Source organism: Papio anubis, chromosome 17 (genome assembly GCF_008728515.1).
Source record: "Papio anubis isolate 15944 chromosome 17, Panubis1.0, whole genome shotgun sequence".
In the NCBI taxonomy this organism is placed as follows: Eukaryota; Metazoa; Chordata; class Mammalia; order Primates; family Cercopithecidae; genus Papio; species Papio anubis.
In genome coordinates, this window is record NC_044992.1 from 21001760 (window position 1) to 21020942 (window position 19183).

At 42.6% G+C, this 19183-nt stretch overlaps 1 protein-coding gene and 1 long non-coding RNA gene across 3 annotated transcripts in view; one reads left to right on the forward strand and one right to left on the reverse strand.

Annotated features, from left to right (window-relative positions):
• Positions 1-2068: 2068 nt before the first annotated feature.
• On the reverse strand, positions 2069-9858 carry LOC103878701. The gene is made up of 4 exons (XR_001896280.3): positions 9769-9858; positions 9406-9583; positions 4555-4883; positions 2069-3268 (listed from the first exon to the last, which is right to left on the reverse strand). It is a non-coding gene; the product is annotated as an uncharacterized LOC103878701 (long non-coding RNA).
• A 77-nt stretch (positions 9859-9935) lies between these two features.
• NLK (nemo like kinase) overlaps positions 9936-19183 on the forward strand; it is a 157797-nt gene continuing 148549 nt past the window's right edge. For both annotated transcript variants that reach the window (XM_003912533.4, XM_009189932.3), the window contains exon 1: positions 9936-11516. In XM_003912533.4, the coding sequence (XP_003912582.3) occupies positions 11059-11516 (458 nt within the window). In that variant the 5' untranslated portion in view covers positions 9936-11058. The remainder of the gene's footprint in view (positions 11517-19183) is intronic.

Genomic DNA, 19183 nt, shown 5'->3' on the forward strand with positions numbered 1-19183 from the left:
TTCACCATTATGAAAGAACAAAGCACATTAATAAATAGATTATGAAAAGATCCTCATAATATATTAAGTGAAAAAGCATTTTATAGAACAATATGTATAGTATAATAGCATGTATTTTGAAAACACAAAAAATAGAACCATACTTCATTTTTTCTTGAGACAGTCTTCCTCTGTCATCTAGGCTGGAGTGCACTGGCACTATCTCAGCTCACTGCAACTTCTGCCTCCTGGGTTCGAGTGATTCTCATGCCTCAGCCTCCCAAGTAGCTGGGACTAGGGGTGTTTGCCACCACACCCAGCAATTTTTTGTATTTTTTGTAGAGACAGGGTTTCACCATGTTGACCAGGCTGGTATAGAATTCCTGAGCTCCAGCAATCTGCCCACCTCAGCCTCCCAAAGTGCTGGGATTACAGATGCGAGCCACAGCACCCAGCTGAGAACCATACATTTTAAAATGTGCATGTGTGTGTGCAAATGCCAAGAATCTATTCATGAATTACTTGTGATTTTATTTTATTTTATTTATATTGAGACAGGGTCTTGCTCTGTCACACAGGCTGGAGTGCAGGGGTGCAATCACAGCTCACTGCAGCCTTGACCTCCTGGGCTCAAGCTACTCTCTTGCCTCAGCCTCCAGAGTAGCTGAGACTACAAGTGCCCACCACCATGCTCAGCTAATTTTGTTTTTATTAGTATTTGTATAGACAAAGTTTTGCCATGTTGCCTAGGCTGGTCTCAAACTCCCGGGCTCAAGCAATCCTCCTGTCCCAAAGTACTGGGATTACAAGCACCGCACTCGGCCACTGCACTTGCCCTGCTTGTGTTTCTGAAAGTAAATTTAAAATACTTCATAATGGATGGAAGAGCTCAGTTTACATCAGCTTAAACCAACACTGGGCACTGGGGATGCCTAGCAAAATAGGAGCCCAGTCTCTGCCCTTGGGGAGCTTGTAGAGCATTAAAGGCAACAGATGAGTAAACATCTGCAAGGCCAGGTGGCAAGTACTATGACAGACATAAGCAGAGGGACTGCAGTAACCCAGAGGTGGGGCCCGACCAGCCATCTGCAGAAAAAATTCATTCCTCCCCTACCTGCCCTGCAAGTCTTAGGTACACTTCAACCCGAACGGCTAGAGCTCAGTCAGCAGAGCTGAAGGTATAACGATTAAGAATTAAGCAAATCAGGTACTTACCACCCAGTCAGAATACAGTTTTAATGGAAGGATAATGACATCCCTGGAGCAATGTCCTGGAGCAGGAATTTATCAGTGTTTCTAGCACCCCCAGCAATTTCTAGCGGACAATTACATTGACACATTGCCCCTAGTTTTTCAGATCTCTCACCAGCCTCCCCTCCAGGACCTCCCACCCCTGCCCCATGCTCTGAGATCAGTCCACCGAGCAACCTTCTGCTGAGGATTTAGCTTTCCAGGGAGGCTTGCTAAGGGAAGAAAGTGTACTTGAGGAGGCAAGCGTTACAACCCAGCTGTCACTGGAAGGCAATCAACTGGCCGGTTTCTTGCTTCTGGGACCTTATTACAAGGCCCCTTAGCCCAGTCGTTCCCAACTTTGCTGCATATTAGAATCTACTGGGGAGCTTTTCAAAATCATGATGCCTATGTCATACCTCATACCTACGAAGTTGTGTGTCAAGTGAGGAGGAGGTGACCAGGCAGTGGTGTGCTAAAGCTGGCTGCTACCTGTCTCTGGAGAACGTATTGTGTACATCTCTTCCCAATTCTGTCTTCAGTGATGTCATACTAGTAGCTTGAAATTAACCATGGCCGGGCACGGTGGCTCACGCCTGTAATCCCAGCACTTTGGGGGACCAAGGCGGGTGGATCACCTGAGGTCAGGAGTTCAAGACCAGGCTGGCCAACAGGGTGAAACCCCATCTCTACTTAAAACAAACAAACAAAAAAATTAGCCAGGCGTGGTGGCACATGCCTGTAATCCCAGCTACTTGGGAGGCTGAGGCAGGAGAATTGCTTGAACCCAGGAGGCAGAGGTTGCAGTGAGCCAAGATCGTCCTATTGCACTCCAGCCTGGGCAACAGAGCAAGACTCTGTCTCAAAAAAAAAAAAAAAGAAGAAATTAACCATGATTGAAGTTTTTATGCCATGGATATTGGTTATAAATCAGGGCTTTCTTTTCTTTCTAAACAGCCGATTGTTAAAATATTTACCAGCATACCACTGAAACCAGGCATCAGTAATTTTTGAATACCCTCAGGTGATTCCAATGTGCAGCACAGTCTGGAAACCACAACTGTCTTAGTCTTTCCCAAATAATGCTCATTGTAGTCTTGGATAATTTGGTTTCACCTGCTAACCCCCGCAATAGCTTTTTAAGGCTGTGTCTGTCTAATCTGGGACCACTGTCTCTGAGGACTTTCAGCAAGGACAACTTTTATTCTGCCTTGGAGGCTGAGCCCTGTAACATGGTATATTGGGGTGGATAGGAGGTAATTTTGTGTATGGTTCATTGCTGCCCTTTTGATGAAAAGTACCTTGTTGTATTTGGATTCTAAGCTGAAAATAGATCCACAGAATATTGTCTGTATAACATTATGAAACCTTCCTCATTTCACTGATGTGTCCAATGCATGTGAGTTATACTTTCATTTATTAAGGCTTAAGATGTCAAAGTGATAAAGGGCACTTACAAATGTTAAGCATAACAATTTTGTAATCTATTTTTAAACTTTCTTTTTTACCAGCTTTAAGATAAAATGTTCACCACTCATCTGGGAAGAAGGAAGTTTGGGACATTGCCTGACTCACATGGCCAAGGACATGGGTCAGGGCTGAGGTTTGGTCCTGGGGTTTGGAGCTGGGATAAATATCCCATCCAGGGACTGAAAGATGCAGAGGGATAAGATGAGGCCAACATCCTGAGATACATGCAAAGGGAACTCTCCTGGGGCTCAGAGCCTGTGTTGTTAGGATGGGAAGAGGCCCAGCTGTGGGGGAAGAAGGACCAGGTGGTACATGAACTTAGATTTGTCTGGCCTCCCCCAGTCCCCAGCTCGTTGCCATGTCCTGTCTCTATCTTAGTTGCTAATGGCTCCCTGACTGATTCTTCCACTGTCTTGTCTGGCTTCTCTTGTTATACCTTCCAGTAGCTGATCCTGAACATACACGTTGTCCTTCAGCAATACCAAATGCCTGTGAGGTTTGTAGCCTTGCTCCCACTCTCTCTTATCAAGCCTGCACCTTCACTTTGGCATTGATGACTTTATCCCCTGTCACAAGACTGATGGAGGGCCTGTAGGGGCTCAGAAAAATGGATGAAGGAAGATGGGAGAAGCATTTTACAATTTACTAAGATTTAAGTATCACACCTCATCTCCCCAGTCAACTCCCCAAACAGACAAACAGAAGAGCACTGGAAGTGAAGATACCAGGAAAATAATGACAAGTAAGCAACGTACAAAAGTGAGGAAAGAGGCCAGGAGTTGTGGCTCATGCTTGTAATCCCAAGACTTTGGGAGGCTGAGGCATGAGGATTGCTTCCACACAGGAGTTTGAGAACAGCCTGGGCTGTCTCATAGTGAGACCCCATCTCTAAAAATTAAAAAAAAAAAAGTGAGGAAGGGAACTACCGATCCCAAGTGGCTACTCTGTGTCAGGCATTGTGCTAGATATTTCATATAGTAATATATGACCTTAGTTAATTTTCTCAATATTACCTTCTACTGCAAAATAGGTGTGATTATACCCATTGTTCAGATGAGGAAACAAGCTCATGTCAAGTCCCCAAGGTCAGACAGCTAAAAAGTTTTTCACAGAATCACATAAATAAGATTATATACATAAGAGTGCATGTTTCAAATAAATATTGCAGACATTGAATGTCTAAATTCTTCAGGGGAGAGAGAGATCCAGATTGACTTGTATCAGAAAAACACTTCATGAAAGATCTAAGGCTACAGCCCAGTGCAGTGGCTCACGCCTGTAATCCTGGCACTTTAGGAGGCCGAGGCAGGCAGATTCTAATGAGCAACAAGGCAAAACCCCAACTCTACAAAATACAAAAAAATTAGTCGGCTGTGGTGGCACATGCCTGTAGTCCCAGCGACTCAGGAGGCTGAGGTGGGAGGATCACCTGAGCCCAGGGAGGTCGAGGTTCTTAAAAAAAAAAAAGACGACAAAGAAGAAGATCTGAGGCTCCAACAGCAAAGCCTTAAAAGTGAGTAGAACTTGAGACTTGAGTAGAAGAAGAGGTAGAAAGATAAGCCAGGCCCCAAGCGTAGAGACAGAGAATGGATGGGGTATGACCCAGAGGAATGTGTGTGCTAAAAGGTCAGAGGTGATCCTACTGCCTTCTGCTAACAGTTTTGGGTAAGAAATGTTAAAAAAAAAAAAGTGTCATGCACCCAGTGAGGGGCGTCCCTGGCTGCCAGGCTTGAAAGGGTAAGAATTATCTGCCTGTCCTTCCCGGTACTCCATAGCATCACTTCTTTGCCCCTTCCCTCCAGCCGTGGGGTACAGTGGGAAGCCAGCCAGCCCCAGCTTTGTCACTCACTAGATGTGTGAGATTTGGTAAGGTACCTTGCCTTCCTGAGTCTGTTTCTTCATTTGCAAAATGGGACATATTGATGATTGATCACATGAGAGAACAGGTGTTGAGCACCCAGCACTGTTGAATATGAGTTGCTCCTTTTGTAGTCCTTTAATCTTCCTGGGCCTGGTCCAAGTTCTGCAAAGTCTCTGCAGACAACTTATGGGGTGAGCCAGTTCTTGGAAGAAAGGGAAGATCACCTCCCACTTCCTGCACATTATATTCCTGCTTATGCATTCTGATGTCCTGCTTGCTTTTTTAGGCTCTAAGTGCTATCCTGCTGACTCACTTCCGACTTCTCGTTCATCATGCTCAGCTCCTGAAAATGGAACAAAATGGAAAAGGCCGGAAATTGTACTGTCTGATGATATGTTTAAGGGGCCAGCCACTCCACGTGGATGGAATGCTGGGGACGTGAACTGAATGGTGCCCAAAATGATTTCTTCACTGGACACTTGGGACACTTTGCCTTGGATTGTAATACCTGTACTAATAATAACCATCCCACTTACTGCCAGCAAGCCCCAGGCTATGTGCTTTCCATGGATTGTCTCTTTGAATTATCACAACTGCAGATGTCAGGGAACCTCTCTGTTTCACAGACAAAAAAAAAAAAAATTCACACTAAGATAGGTTAAGGAACTTGCCCAAGGTCACACAGCTGGTAAGGGACAGATTAAGGATTCAAACCCATGATCTAGATTTGTGCTGTCTAACATAGTAGCTACTAGCCACATGTGGCTAATGAATTTTCTTTTCCTTTTTTTTTTTTTTTTTGAGATAGGGTCTCACTCTGCTGCTCAGGCTAAAGTGCAGTGGCATGATCACGGCTCACTGCAGCCTTGACCTCCCTGGGTTCAGGTGATCCTCCCACTTCAGCCTCTTGAGTTGCAGGGACTATAGGCACATGCCAGCATGCGTGGTTAATTTTTTTTTTTTTTCAATAGAGATGGGGTTTCACTATGTTGCCCAGGCTGGTCTTGAACTTCTTGGCTCAAGCGATCCTCCCACCTTGGCCTCCCAAATTGCTGGGATTACAGGTGTGAGCCATCACACCTGGCCTCTTTTAACTTAGTGTGACTACTAGAACATAAAATTTCATATGTGGCTCTCATATTTCTCTAGGACAGCACTGATCTAAACCATAAACATTATTAAATGATCATCAGACCAATGATTTCCCAGTGTTTTTGATAAATTTTTGAGCACAACTCCTCAATTTGTATATTCTTATTTATTCATAAATGCTATACATTTGTACTACTCTGTAATATTGTGTACATTATAAAACATTGACAAAATGGATATTTTTAAAATATGAAATAAAAAAAATAGAAACAGAAGAAGTTGTACTAATTTCTTCCAGGAGCCTAGTGGGTCACTTTGTGCACCCCCCACCATGGTGTGCACACACCATTTTGGAAATTCTTGCACCCAGAGAGACTTAGAGCTCCTGGGGGCAGAGATTTTAACACAGATTATCCCTGACTTATGATGGTTTGATTTTTCTAGTTTACCATGATTTGAAAGTGATGCCCATTCAGTAGAAAGTGTACTTTGAGTCCCCTTTCAACCACTCTGCTTCTCTTTTTTTTTCTTTTTTCTTTCTTTCTTTTTTTTTTTTTTTTTTTTGAGATAGTCTCACTCTGTTGCCCAGACTGAAGTACAGTGATGTGCAAGCTCCGCCTCCTGAGTTCACGCCATTCTCCTGCCTCAGCCTCCCAGGCCGGCTAATTTTTTGTATTTTTAGTAGAGACGGGGTTTCACCGTGTTAGCCAGGATGGTCTTGATCTCCTGACCTTGTGGTCTCGCAAAGTACTGGGATTACAGGCCTGAGCCACCGCGCCCAGCCTCAACCATTCAGCTTTCATTTTCACTACAGTATTCAATAAATTATGAGATATTCAACATTTTATTATAAAATAGACTGTGCTAGATGATCTTGCAGAACTGTAGGCTAATGTCAGTGTTCTGCGCACGTTAAGGTAGGTTAGGCTATGATGTTCAGTAGGTTAGGGTATTAAATGCATTTTCAATGTACAATGGGCTTGCTGGGATACAAACACATCATGAGTCCAGGAGCATCTGTACATCTATCTCCTCTCACTCAGAGTTGAAGTTAGCACCGTGCCTAGATATAATCGGTGCTCAATACATGTTTGTGGAAGGAATAAATAACTCTTAATGTACAATTGTTTTCTCGTGGGTTAGATTAATTTATTTATTTCACATGTATCAAGCACTTTCCATGTGTTATTATAGTAGTATACTAAGCGCTGAAAAAGAAAGTTTACAAAGACTAAGCTTCTTTACTCTAGGCCTGTGCTTCTTAAGCTCTAGTGTTTACAAGAATGACCTGGAGAGCTTGTTAAACAGATTCCTCCTCTCCTCCCCCAATTCTTTTCAGTAGGTCTGAGGTGAAACCAGATAATTTGCTGAACATCTAAGAAGCTTTTAGGGAACTACACTTTGGAGGAGAGTGCTGTGCACTGGAAAATTGGAACCGTCTCAAATATTACGTGAGGGTGAGTGTTGAAGAGAATTTATATTGCATTTTCACTATTTGCCAAGCATGTTTAAATATATCACCTCATTTAACCCTTGTATCGACCTCATGAGTCATGTATTATTATTTCAGTTGAGACGACTGAGATTGAGAAAGGTTAGTTAAGTTGTCTAAGCTACAGAGTAAGTAAATGGCAGCGCTTGGGTTTGTACCCACTTCTGCACTCAGTAATTCAGGCAAATCTGTAGCAAGTGTCTTCTTTTTTTCCCAGGCACTGTCCTAAGGAACTGGGCATACAACACTGAGTGAGACAGACAAGCTCTCTGTCCCTGGTCAAACTCAACAAGCACTTAAAATATAGATATGAGGGAGGCAGTGTCATGGAGATATACAACAGAAACATATACTCTAGAACAGAGTTAGAACTTTCCAGGAAAAAAAGTAAAATTTACATGAAGACCTGAGGGATGAATTAGAGCAGTGAAGGATGGGCGGGAAGTGTTTTGGGCTGAAGATATGCATGAAGGCTTGAAAGCATTCAAGGAGCTGCAGGAAGTTCAGAATGTCTGAAGTGTAGAGAGTGGAGGGGAGAGATAAGACCCTTGAGGTAGGTAGGCAGAAACCAGATCATGCCAGGCTATTTAGGGTACAGCCAGCCTTTTTTTTTGGACAGGATCTCACTGTCACCCAGGCTGGAGTGCACTGATGGGATCTCAGCTCACTGCGGCCTCTACCTCCCTGGCTCAAGCTATCCTCCCACTTCAGCCTCTTCAGTAGCTGGGACTAGAGACATGTGTACCACTAATTTTTGTATTTTTTGTAGACACAGGGTTTTGCCACATTGCCCAGACTGATCTTGAACTCCTGAGCTCAAGGGATCCACCTACCTTGGCCTCACAAAGTGCTGGTATTACAGTTGTGAGCCACTGCCCCTGGTCTCAGATTTGTATTTTTTAAAATTTGCTATGCCCCCAGAGGGGGATGGATCAAAGGAGAGCTAGCTTGTAGGCAGGGAAATGGTTAAAGATGTTAGTGGTGTAAATTTGGGTAAATGCTGTGTGACTGGGAAGAAGCAGAAGTGAGAGGGATTTAAAATTGTTTAAGACTTGATGATTCAGCTTGGGCAACATGGCAAAACCCCATCTCTACAAAAAAAATACAAAAATTAGCCAGGTGTGGTGGTGTGTGCCTGCAGCTACTTGGGAGGCTGAGGTGGGAGGATCACCTGAGCCCAAGAGGTAGAGGCTGCAGTGGGCTGTGATCATGCCACTGCACTCCAGCCTGGGCAACAGAGACCATGTCCCCCCACCAAAAAAAAAAAAAAAAAAAAAAGACTTGATGATTGATTGATTGGAAGGGACAACGTGGACAGGCAAAGGAGGAATTGAAGATGACCTCCAAGTTTCTGAGTAAACTATGCAGTTTCAGTAGGGATAAGGTTCTGTAAGCTTATTATTTCACATTTTAAAAGAAGGGTAAATTCAGATAAATCAAGTGATGTAAAGGAAAGATGCTATTTTAGTAAGATTTCAATGACAGAAACTTACTTGATAGAAAATATGGGAGAGGCTGGAGGCGGTGACTCACGCCTGTAATCCTAGCACTTTGGGAGGCCAAGGTGGGAGGTGGGAGGATCTCTTGAGCCTAGGAATTTGAGACCAACCTGGGCAACATATTGAGACTCTGTTTCTAAAAAATTAAAGAATCAGCCGGGCATGGTGGTGCACATCTGTAATCCCAGCTACTTGGGAAGCTGAGGCGGGAAGATTGCTTGAGCCAGGAGTTGGAGGCTGCAACGAGCTAGGACTGTGCCACTGCAGTCTAGCCTGGGTGACAGAACGTAACCCTGTTAAGAAAGAAAGATGGAAGAAAAGTATTATTTTTGTGGTCAAGTTTACTTTTTTGTTTTAATTTGCACCAACAACTTTATCATCTGTTGACAGTGGAGTTCTGAATGCTGGAGATTCCTCCTCTTTTTGCCAAGATCAGGATTAACCATGGAGAGGACCGGCCGTAGACTATGAACTGTCAGTCTACTGAATTTCTTTTGTGACTGTCTTCTTGTTGAGTGACCTTGGACCTTGACTTTCTGAAGCTCAGCATTCCCTTTTTCTTCCCCTATTTTTGCCCCACACTTTACATCTTAAGTGGTATATTAGACGGCTCGGGGATCGGTGGACCAGTGGTGATTTGGGGTCCGCCTTCTTCGTCTAGGTCCCGCCCACTTTAAGACCCCACCCCTTTCCTAAGCCCCGCCCCTGGAAGAGGTTGTCTCGATATGACAGCAAATTCTCCACAATCCTGTCCTAGAGGAGCTATAAAGGGTGGGACTTACATCAATCTTTTTTTCCATTTGTCAGGTCAAGTGTCTATCTGGCCCAGGTGCCCGCCTACTTCATTTTCAACCCAAGGATTGGTTACTCTGTTCTTTGCCTCTGGCTCATGATTGGTTCTTTCATTCCGCCCCTCTCTTCCAGCTTTTGCAGGCGGGATTAGCACGCAGCTTCCTGCTCCTGCCAAAAAATAAATAAATAATAAAAGAAGAAAAAAGAGGAGAGAGGCGAAAGAAAAATGTCACAAAGATCTTTGCTTTTTCATTGGCTTTAAGCCGTGTCGGTCAAGCCAAACTCTGCCTTTGATTGGTCTTTCTATCTGCCCATCCGGGATCGGGGGCGGGATTTCCCCAGAAGACCCACACCTTGTTGCCACTGGCCGAACAGTGCGCCTGTCTGAAGCTCCTGGCCCAGGATTGGAGGCGGTAGCGGACAGGTGGGCGTGGATTGGCTAGGGCAGCCGGTCAGTGCAAGGCGGGGGCGGGGCCTCGGCGGCTGGTTGCGCGTGTCCGCCGCTGGCTCCGGTCTATCCGGCTTTGCTAGGGGAGGTGAGTCCGGCCGCGGCGGCACCGGCGGCTGAGGAGGCGGCGGCTGAGGAGAAAGCGGCCGCGGCGGCTGAGGAGAAAGCGGCCGCGGGGACGGAAGCCGGGTGGGGGGGAGGGGGGGAGACGGAGCAGCCTTGAGCCCTGAGGGGCCGTCGCGCGGGGGACCCACCCGCTCTCCCCCCCAACCCTCCTCAGCAGAAGCAGCCGGCGGCGGGGGCAGGAGTCAGCCCGCTTCCGACCGTACTCCGCCCGCCTCCCGGGGCTCCTATTCTTTGGCCCCGGGACCCTAACCTTCTCCCGGGGCGGTTCCCGCTGTCTGGGCGTCCGAGCGCTGCCCACATCTTTCATTCTTCCTTGCACCTCCTTCCCTTCACTTTTGCCCTAGCTCTCTTTCTCCTCTCTGTCCTGCTGTCGCCTCCTCTCCTCACTCCAGCCTCCTTCCCTGGCTCATTCTGCCCAGGAAAGTTTAGAACCCCCGCCCCCCCCTCCCCAATCAGGTCAACCTGACTAGGAGTAGGGGGAGATGTAGGAAGGCCTGAGAGTTCGAGGGGGGGGGGACGCTGGAAGCTGGTTTCCCAGAAAATTTCCCCCCATCTTCTCCATTTAGGGTAGTGGGAATTTTTTTTAATCCTGTTTTTGAGGAGGTGGTAGGTGTTTAGAAAAGGATGTGGGAATGGAAGGGGTAGATGATTCAACCCTCTTTCAAGATTCCAAGGGTGGTGTGTTACCTGATCCTTTTCGTGTGTGGAGTTCAGGGGGTCGGGAGGTTTGGCCTTTATTCCCACATTCAAAGTTGGAACCTCCCCCAAATTAAGAATGGAGTTTTAGTACCCACTTGTGGCAGGAATCCTGGGGGGAAGGGGTCCTTTTTTCCTTTTTCTTTTCTTTTTTCCTTTTTTTTTTCCTTTTGGCAACCCACACCCTTCCACACACGCTCACCCCAAAATTAAACACCAAGATCCTCTAACTTGTTTGGATTGACTGATGAAGACATAAAGCCAGTTACGCTCTATGTTTTTTGAGGTGGAGTGAGTGGTTTTTCTTCATTTTTAAATGGCCAAATGACAGCTTGACCCAGTTTGCTTTCCAATCAAAGGGCATTTATTTTGAATGTCTCTTTGTGGCGCAAGAGCCAACGCAAAAATGATGGCGGCTTACAATGGCGGTACATCTGCAGCAGCAGCAGGTCACCACCACCACCATCACCACCACCTTCCACACCTCCCTCCTCCTCACCTGCACCACCACCACCACCCTCAACACCATCTTCATCCGGGGTCGGCTGCCGCTGTACACCCTGTACAGCAGCACACGTCTTCGGCAGCTGCGGCAGCCGCAGCAGCGGCTGCAGCTGCAGCCATGTTAAACCCTGGGCAACAACAGCCATATTTCCCATCACCGGCACCGGGGCAGGCTCCTGGACCAGCTGCAGCAGCCCCAGCTCAGGTACAGGCTGCCGCAGCTGCTACAGTTAAGGCGCACCATCATCAGCACTCGCATCATCCACAACAGCAGCTGGATATTGAGCCGGATAGACCTATTGGATATGGAGCCTTTGGTGTTGTCTGGTGAGTATCCAAAGAAAAACACAACCTCTCATGGTTTCTTCTGATGGTTGTGATTGGGTGAGTGCATCCCTCGTGGTTTTCTCCATGTTGACCAAGGTGGAGCAAGCTTCTCAACCCAACTGTAGGAAGCCACCTTCACTAATGTGGTAATGCATTGGCTGTCTAGGCCTAATGCATTGGCTGTCTAGGCTCATGGCAAGTTTTGGTGGAGCACCTTCTCATGAGCAACACACATAAGTTTGCTGTCTACCAAACTTTTCTGTTAGAACCTAAGCAAGCCACTGAACACAGCATCAGTAGATGAATGTATGGAATACTAACTCCTACAAAGACCTTGGTCATTTCGTGTGTTTGATTTAGTTTGGATCGGTTGCCCAATGGCATTAAGTGTTAGCAACTGATCCAAACTGAATTCCTTTATAATACTCTTGTCATTACGATATACTTTGCGTAACTACTTTCCTATCCTTCTGTCTTTTCACTCCTTATTTTGTGATCTTGATCTCGAGCAGAAAGATAGGATTCATAGTTGAACCAGTTAAGATCATTGCTTGAGTGGTTTATTTTAAACCATGCAGCTACAGTTGAGAAGTATGTAGCTGTAGCCTTTTGATAAGAATGCATTAAATATAGCATCACACATGAGTACCACAAATGAGGTTAGTAGACTAGCTATGCAGTGGCCCACATTCAGTGTAATGTTTTAGTGTCATTTAGTGCCTCTTAAGTTCCTATTATCTGTTGGTCAGTTGCTGTAGTAGGAAATAATACTTTTTAAACAAATGACACTGCTTTTGCTAGTGCTAGGACATTTGTAAAAGCCTAAGGGCTTCTTAAATATAACATTTTGGTCTATTTGGTCTAACCTTAAAAAGATTAGTAGTTTATAATAAAATATGTTTATTCCTGTCAAAACTAGAATGAACCGGGTTTTCTCCCAAGGACTAATGATTACACTTTGGATAGATGAATTGATATTTTCAGTGCATTCAAAAATTGATTCTTGTTACTGTCTAGAAAAGCCCCCATTACCACAGGAAAATGAACTCTTTGGAACTGGCCCGGTAAATATCTCCTTTCGTTATTGTTTTTGAGGCTAAAATTGATGGGTGCATCGTTTATGCATTTTAACCGGCCATCTTATTTATATTTCAGATTTGACAATCTAGGCTACTAAGTGATCTCATCCATTTTTTAAAAAAGCTAGTAGAGTCCAGTATTTTCTCAGCTAATCCCCAAGGAAGTTTCTGCTGCAGCGCAGCCCTTTCTCCAAAGTGTGTGGGATTCAAGGTGGGAAAGAGTATAGCTGGTAATGGTGCCTCCGTCATTCTGCTCAGGGACCCGCCTGTTCCTGCCTTCCTCTCTCCCTTCCACAGACTATCTAAGAGATTTAACTGTGAACTTCCTATTCTTGCCTAACTCTTGAGGATTTCCAAGCTTTGGTTGGGGGATGGAGCAGACAGGAAAATGGTTGTTCCTTGGTTTAAATTTTGTCATTGATTTACTAATAACTTTTAGCACTTTTTTGGATCCTTTTAGATGTGGATGCTTGCTGGCTTTTTTAGTGCCTTACATACAATGCTAAAAACTAGGGATACTGAAAGGGAAATGGGTTGCAGCATTCTTGAATATATTCAAAGGGCATTTTTCACTTACATTTCTATCAAAAAGTGATGTGACTTGTAGCAGTTTTAAGTTAGGTGGCAAGGGAAGATTTTTAAATTTTATTTATTTTTTTAAGGAAGGGGGCAATAAAGAACTGGAGTGCTGAAACATCTCACACAGCAAACGTTCTGCTAGTGGGTACTCTGAATCTCTGATATATGAAAGCCCAAATATATTTGATTTGAATCCATTCTAGAGTTATTTGATTGACTGCTCTACCACCTATGGAGTTTGTCTCATGTACTTGAAGTACACCTCTGTGCACCATCTTATTTCAGGTTTGTCTTGTGTCACTGACTACAAGACAAACCTTGTAAGCTCCTTGAGGGTAAGGATTGTCTACTGTAGTAATCCTTTTCTCCTCAGCGCCTAGCACAGTGCTTTGGCATCTTTGCTGCTTGGTTAATTGATCTAGTCAGGTCCTTCTTTGTTTTGGCTTAAACAACAGAAAATTACTTCTCACAGTTCTGGAGGCTAGAAATCCAAGATCAAGGTACAGATTTGGTTTCTTTTGAGGCCTCTCTCCTTGGCTTGTAGATGGCCGCCCTCTTTCTGTGTCCTCACGTGGTTCAGGTCTTTTTTTTAAACCAAGTTTTTCTAGTTAACTATACTGAGTGTGTTCATCAGCTGTAACAGGTGAAATACAATTTGGTGTGAAAAAAGAAAGAGTTCCAGGTGTATGTTTTAGTATGCAAATACTTTTCTATTTTTATATTTACATGTCAATGACCTGCTGTCTGAATTGCTTATTATATTTGAAATTTAACTGTTGTATGACCTAAGTAAGACTGTTCAGAGATTTGAAAACCAAACTACAGGGATTTACACTAGTATTCTGAAACCCAAGGTAAAGATATTAGTGAGGTTTTTTTTACTTTTTAACTGAAACAGAATCTATCTTTTTAATTTAGGAAGTACCTTATGAATTGGAAACAACTTTTTTCTAAAATGATTATAATGGAACATAAAAATATTCTCCCAATATTACATCATTTGATTCAAACCACCACATAACTAACTACCTGGGTATTATAAGATTCACTTAATTCAAACATATATTCATTTAATGCATTTTGCAAGTATTCTTCTGGAATAGCATATGACAAGAAACTGTATTTTGCCCCCATTTCCTTGGGGACATATACCCAGGGGTACTAACTGATGGCTAAAGAAGTGGCATGCAATTTTGAGAGAGATTGTTGTTTCTCCATGTAGACAAGGAGAGATATTTGTAGAAGTGATGCAGCATTTTACCAGATTTATGACTGAACAATTTAGTCTAGCTGACTTGATTTATCTTTCTGTTGAATTTAACTAGTGGAATAACTTATCAGTATTGGATAGTTGTGTAAAAGTAGTGAATTACTCATTAGCTTTCTGGTAAAGATGGTGCTGTGACAGTTCAATTAAGGTTTCATTAGCAACTGTCTGCTGTATTTTATCTCAAAGTAAGAGTTCCAGTTTACCTGGTAATGTGATTGTGGGATAGCGTGAGATAACATTTGTTGCCACTGATAGAACGTTGTTTATGGGTTATCAAAGTATCATATATAATTTGACCTTCTGTGTGAGACATTACAGCCTCCAAACATCTACATGGACATTTTCATAATGTGAAAACAAAACACAAAGCACCCCACAAATAGTAACTTCAGTCATTTGGTGAGTAATATAAATCTACCTTTTTGTCTGCAGTTCACATTTGCCAGAGGAAAATGCTGTGGTTAAAGAGGTAACCACTTTGGGACAAAGAGTTTCAGGGGCTCATAATTTTGAGAGAGAGAGGAAGTTGACCACATGAGAGTGGTTTGAGGATTGCTATGCCTAGACAGTTTTTGACATTGGCAACTTAACATATTAGAGATGGAATTAATGGCACATATTGCCACCTTGGTAAAAGTGAGTCTGGGAAAAGCTTTTTTTTAAAATAAAATTAGCGTTTTGGTTTGTGATTTGCCTGATTAATTAAAAGATCAAAAAGCCTGGGATTCACTTGCTCTGTTGCCTTTGTGTACTCCAAGTAATGTCGGATGTCTTTGGATTTTATTATTCTAATAACTTCAGCAGGTTACTTTTATCTGTCTTTCAAAACTGTAGTAATAGTTACTTACTAGCTCTGTGATCTTGATAAATTATTTGACTTCTCTGTTCCTTATCTATAAAATGGGGATAATAATAGTATTTATCTCAGGATTGGTGTGAAGATTAAGTGAGGTAATTCTTGTAAACCAATGATTACACTGTCTAGCACGCAGTAAGCATCAATAAATGTTAGTTGTTTTTGTTGTAGTTATTGTTGGTAGAAAAATCAAGCTGTTGTGTTAATGTGCATGGAAGTGTCTTCAGAGATTGTCAGATTTATCAGGTGAAATCAGCATGTAGACTATTTTTGGAGGCATGACTCTAAATAACATAGCATGTCCCCTCAGTTGTACTGTATGCCAGGGAGATTTGAAAACGGTTGAATTTAAAGCCAAGGGGAAAATACTCTGTGCTGTCCTGTCAACTAATAAAAAACAAATAAAAATAATACACATTTGTATGGAGTTTGTAGGTGTTTTAGTCAGATCATCTGCACTGTTTTAGAAAGTATTATGGCTTTATATACTGGGAGGGAATTATTTTTTTCATTTCAATGTAACAAGTGAAAGACATCCTTATTGTCGAAGTTCAGCTTTAGTAGAGATTCACTTTGCTTATGTTTGGATGAAAAGGTGTGAATTGCTGAAGATCCCAGTGAGGTGGGAGAAATACAGTGATTTAACAAAAAAATTATTCAGTATAAGCCCTTGTGCATGGTAGAGATTGTCTATCTTGCTCATCTTGTGAACATGAGAAGCATCTTTTTTTCTTATGTTTTCTCTGGTCCTCTTACTCCATATAACAAACTGTAATTTGGAAAAATGGAGAATGCTTTTGGGATGTGTTTGGGGAAAATTCTGGAGTAAGTTATATCAGAAAGAGTAGTATACTAAAGGGCATTTTGTTATTAACTGTGTTTTACAGGTTAAGAATCTATAGCATTGAGAAGTTTCTCCACTATCAGCCAAGATTAACAGCCACAGCTGGATTCTTTGGGGGCTCTGCTTTGTGAAAAGAGCTTTGAAGAAGCAGAGCCTGCACCATAAAAAGGAAACGGTTGCTCTTCTAGACATAACAAAGCATCCGTGTGAAACTAGAAATGTGGAAATCTGTATTGTTAATTTTAACTACAAACGAACTTACTTTTAGAAATTACAGGTTCATGATCATAAAGTAGATAAAGCAAAGAGTAGAGAATAAAAGTAACCATCTAATGATACTGCACCCACTTCCTAGTGGTTGAAACTCCATAGCCTGTAACATTGCAAGTCATTTTGTACTTAGACTCCTGAAAAGATTATCCAAATTATGTTCAAAAAACAAAACCACAGCACAAAAAATAAACTTGTTTTATTCTTGCGGAGAAATTTCATGTTATACTGTGAAATATTAATTTAGAAAAAAAGAGAATTTTTTTTTTTTAAAAGGCATTTCAGAAACCTTGCCCTTTCAAACAAGCTGAAACAATATCCCTCAACATTAAATGCCATCTTTTTAGCTGTCAGTACCACTGGGCATGTGTCCTGAAAGAGAAATGGGGGCAGATGTAGTTCCCTTTCATATGCTATACCAGAGCAAAAACTTTGTAAAATGCATAAGTGCGTTAACTGAATATGTGTTTGAATTTAAATTCTGGGTTTTTACCTTCAAAGCACAGGCAGCTGTAGATACAAAAAGTCCTGTAATGGAGTACTGGAATGTTTCATTGTCTTCACAACTAGGAGTGTCAGAGTTTTCTCTGCCTTCTATATTGTAAAACTGAGTGGCTATTCTTGTGGTTTTTATTAGATTTATTTATGTCCAAGCAATTCAAGAATTAACTGTTCATATACTGTATGTTTCCTTAATATGCTTATTTGGTTTCTTTGGAGATTGTCAAGGCCAAAGAAACTTTTCATTTGTCGTCCAGCCAATAAATGGACAGAAGCTGTTAGAAGCTCTTTAATTATGCATCTGTTTGGGTTTTAGTTCTGAGTCCCTTTGTCTCTATGCTACCCCAGTGAATTATTTGTTGATTGGGTCATCTAATACAGGTCAACAATAACTAAAATAGCTTGTCAGTGTAATCCTGATGTTGCTTAGGGGTAACAGAGTCCCTGAGGCAACAGTTGTAACACTGTCAGTGAGCACATAACAAGTTATGATAGACATAGTCAGTAGTTGTAAGGTACCTAGTGCGGAAACAGAAAAAGCTGGTACTCTGACATTATGGAAAGATGACTTCTAAGTGAACTCTACTGAGATTGAACTTTAACACTTAGTTGTAATGGTGTGAGTAGAGGGAGTATATACGGGGGTGTCTGCCACTGATAATGATTGGTGCTCTTTACCTAAACCCAGTTTTGAAATAATTTGGCTAATTGAGTCGTATCTACTATGAGGCAGTGAAAGTTTTTTACACCTTTGGAACTCACTAGTCTGTATATTTTTATTGTCACTTTGCTGTGGACCAGCACTTTCGCAGGCACCAAATGGGGATATTTAGTCTCATAAATAATTTTGCGAACCTCTATTAAGCTGCTGCTGCTGTTGTCTGTATTGTGCTTAGTACTGAGGTATAGGGATGTTTAAGTCACCATATTGTTTTGGAGGAGTTGACAGTCAAGTAAACAATACGAACAATGACACATGCCTACTCTCAGGGTGTCCTCAGCCTTGGTGGAGAGGTGAAACTAAATTTGAAACCATTAAATAAAAACTTAAGAATATATTATTTTCAGGCTGGGCACAGTGGCTCACACCTGTAATCCCAGCACTTTGGGAGGCCGAGGAGCGGATCACCTGAGGTCAGGAGTTCAAGACCATCCTGACCAGCATGGTGAAATCCCATCTCTACTAAAAATGCAAAATTAGCCAGGCATGGTGGCACATGCCTATAATCCCAGCTACTCGGGAGGCTGAGGCAGGAGAATCGCTTGAACCCGGGAGGCGGAGGTTGCAGTGAGCCAAAATCTGGCTGTTACACTCCAGCCTGGGCAACGAAACTCCATCTCAAAAAATGTGTATATTATTTTCACTTGTTCTTACAATATTCAATTATTGTGTGTTACTATTTGCCGGGCACTGTGCTGGAGATAAGGATTAAAGGTGATTATGACCTACTGGGGGAAATAGATTTGTAAATGGATTATTATCCATTTATAGTGCCATAAATGCAGCAATAGAGATAGTCCCTGGACATTAAGGGAATGTAGAGGAGGGATGTCTATGGAAGGTCAGGATGCTTCCTAAAATAGGTAATTCTTCAATGAGTTTTAAGAATGAGAGTCAACCAATGGGGAAGGGCAGTGTAGGTGGAAGGGCCTAAATGTAGGAGACTACAGGGCTGGAGATGCTGAATGTGCAGTGCAGTGGGTGGTAGGAGGTGTAAGCTAGAGCTCAATCATGGAGAGGTTGGAATGTCATGGTTGAGTTGAGGCACTAAAAACAGCTTTTTATTAATAAAGCATATGTGTACATATAGCACATGAACAGTTAAATGGCGTATCTGTGGTATTAAGATTTTATGAGGGGAATGATTAGGAAAAAAGCCTAAAAAGGCTCCTTAGGCGGTCAATGATGAGAAAAGGTTAAAACTCTGCAAATGGCAACTACTGAAAGTTTTTAAGTAAGAGAGACTTGGTCAGATTTAATTTTTTTTTTTTTTTGGCTACGTAAAATAGAAGAGTAAAGAGAACTGAGATCTGTCTGAGTCTTAGGGAGTGTTCTGTGTTGTAGGTGGAAGAAGCTACTGGAAGCAGAACTAAAGAGCAGTCAGGAAAATGTGTTCACAGTGATTGATAATCTAAGTATGGCAGAAGATTGTTAGGAAAATGGGAGTGATCTTTGGTGCTAATAAAAAGTCAAAGAAGGCCAGCCATGGTGGTTCACACCTGTAAACCCAGCACTTTGGGCAGCTAAGGTGGGCATATCACTTCAGC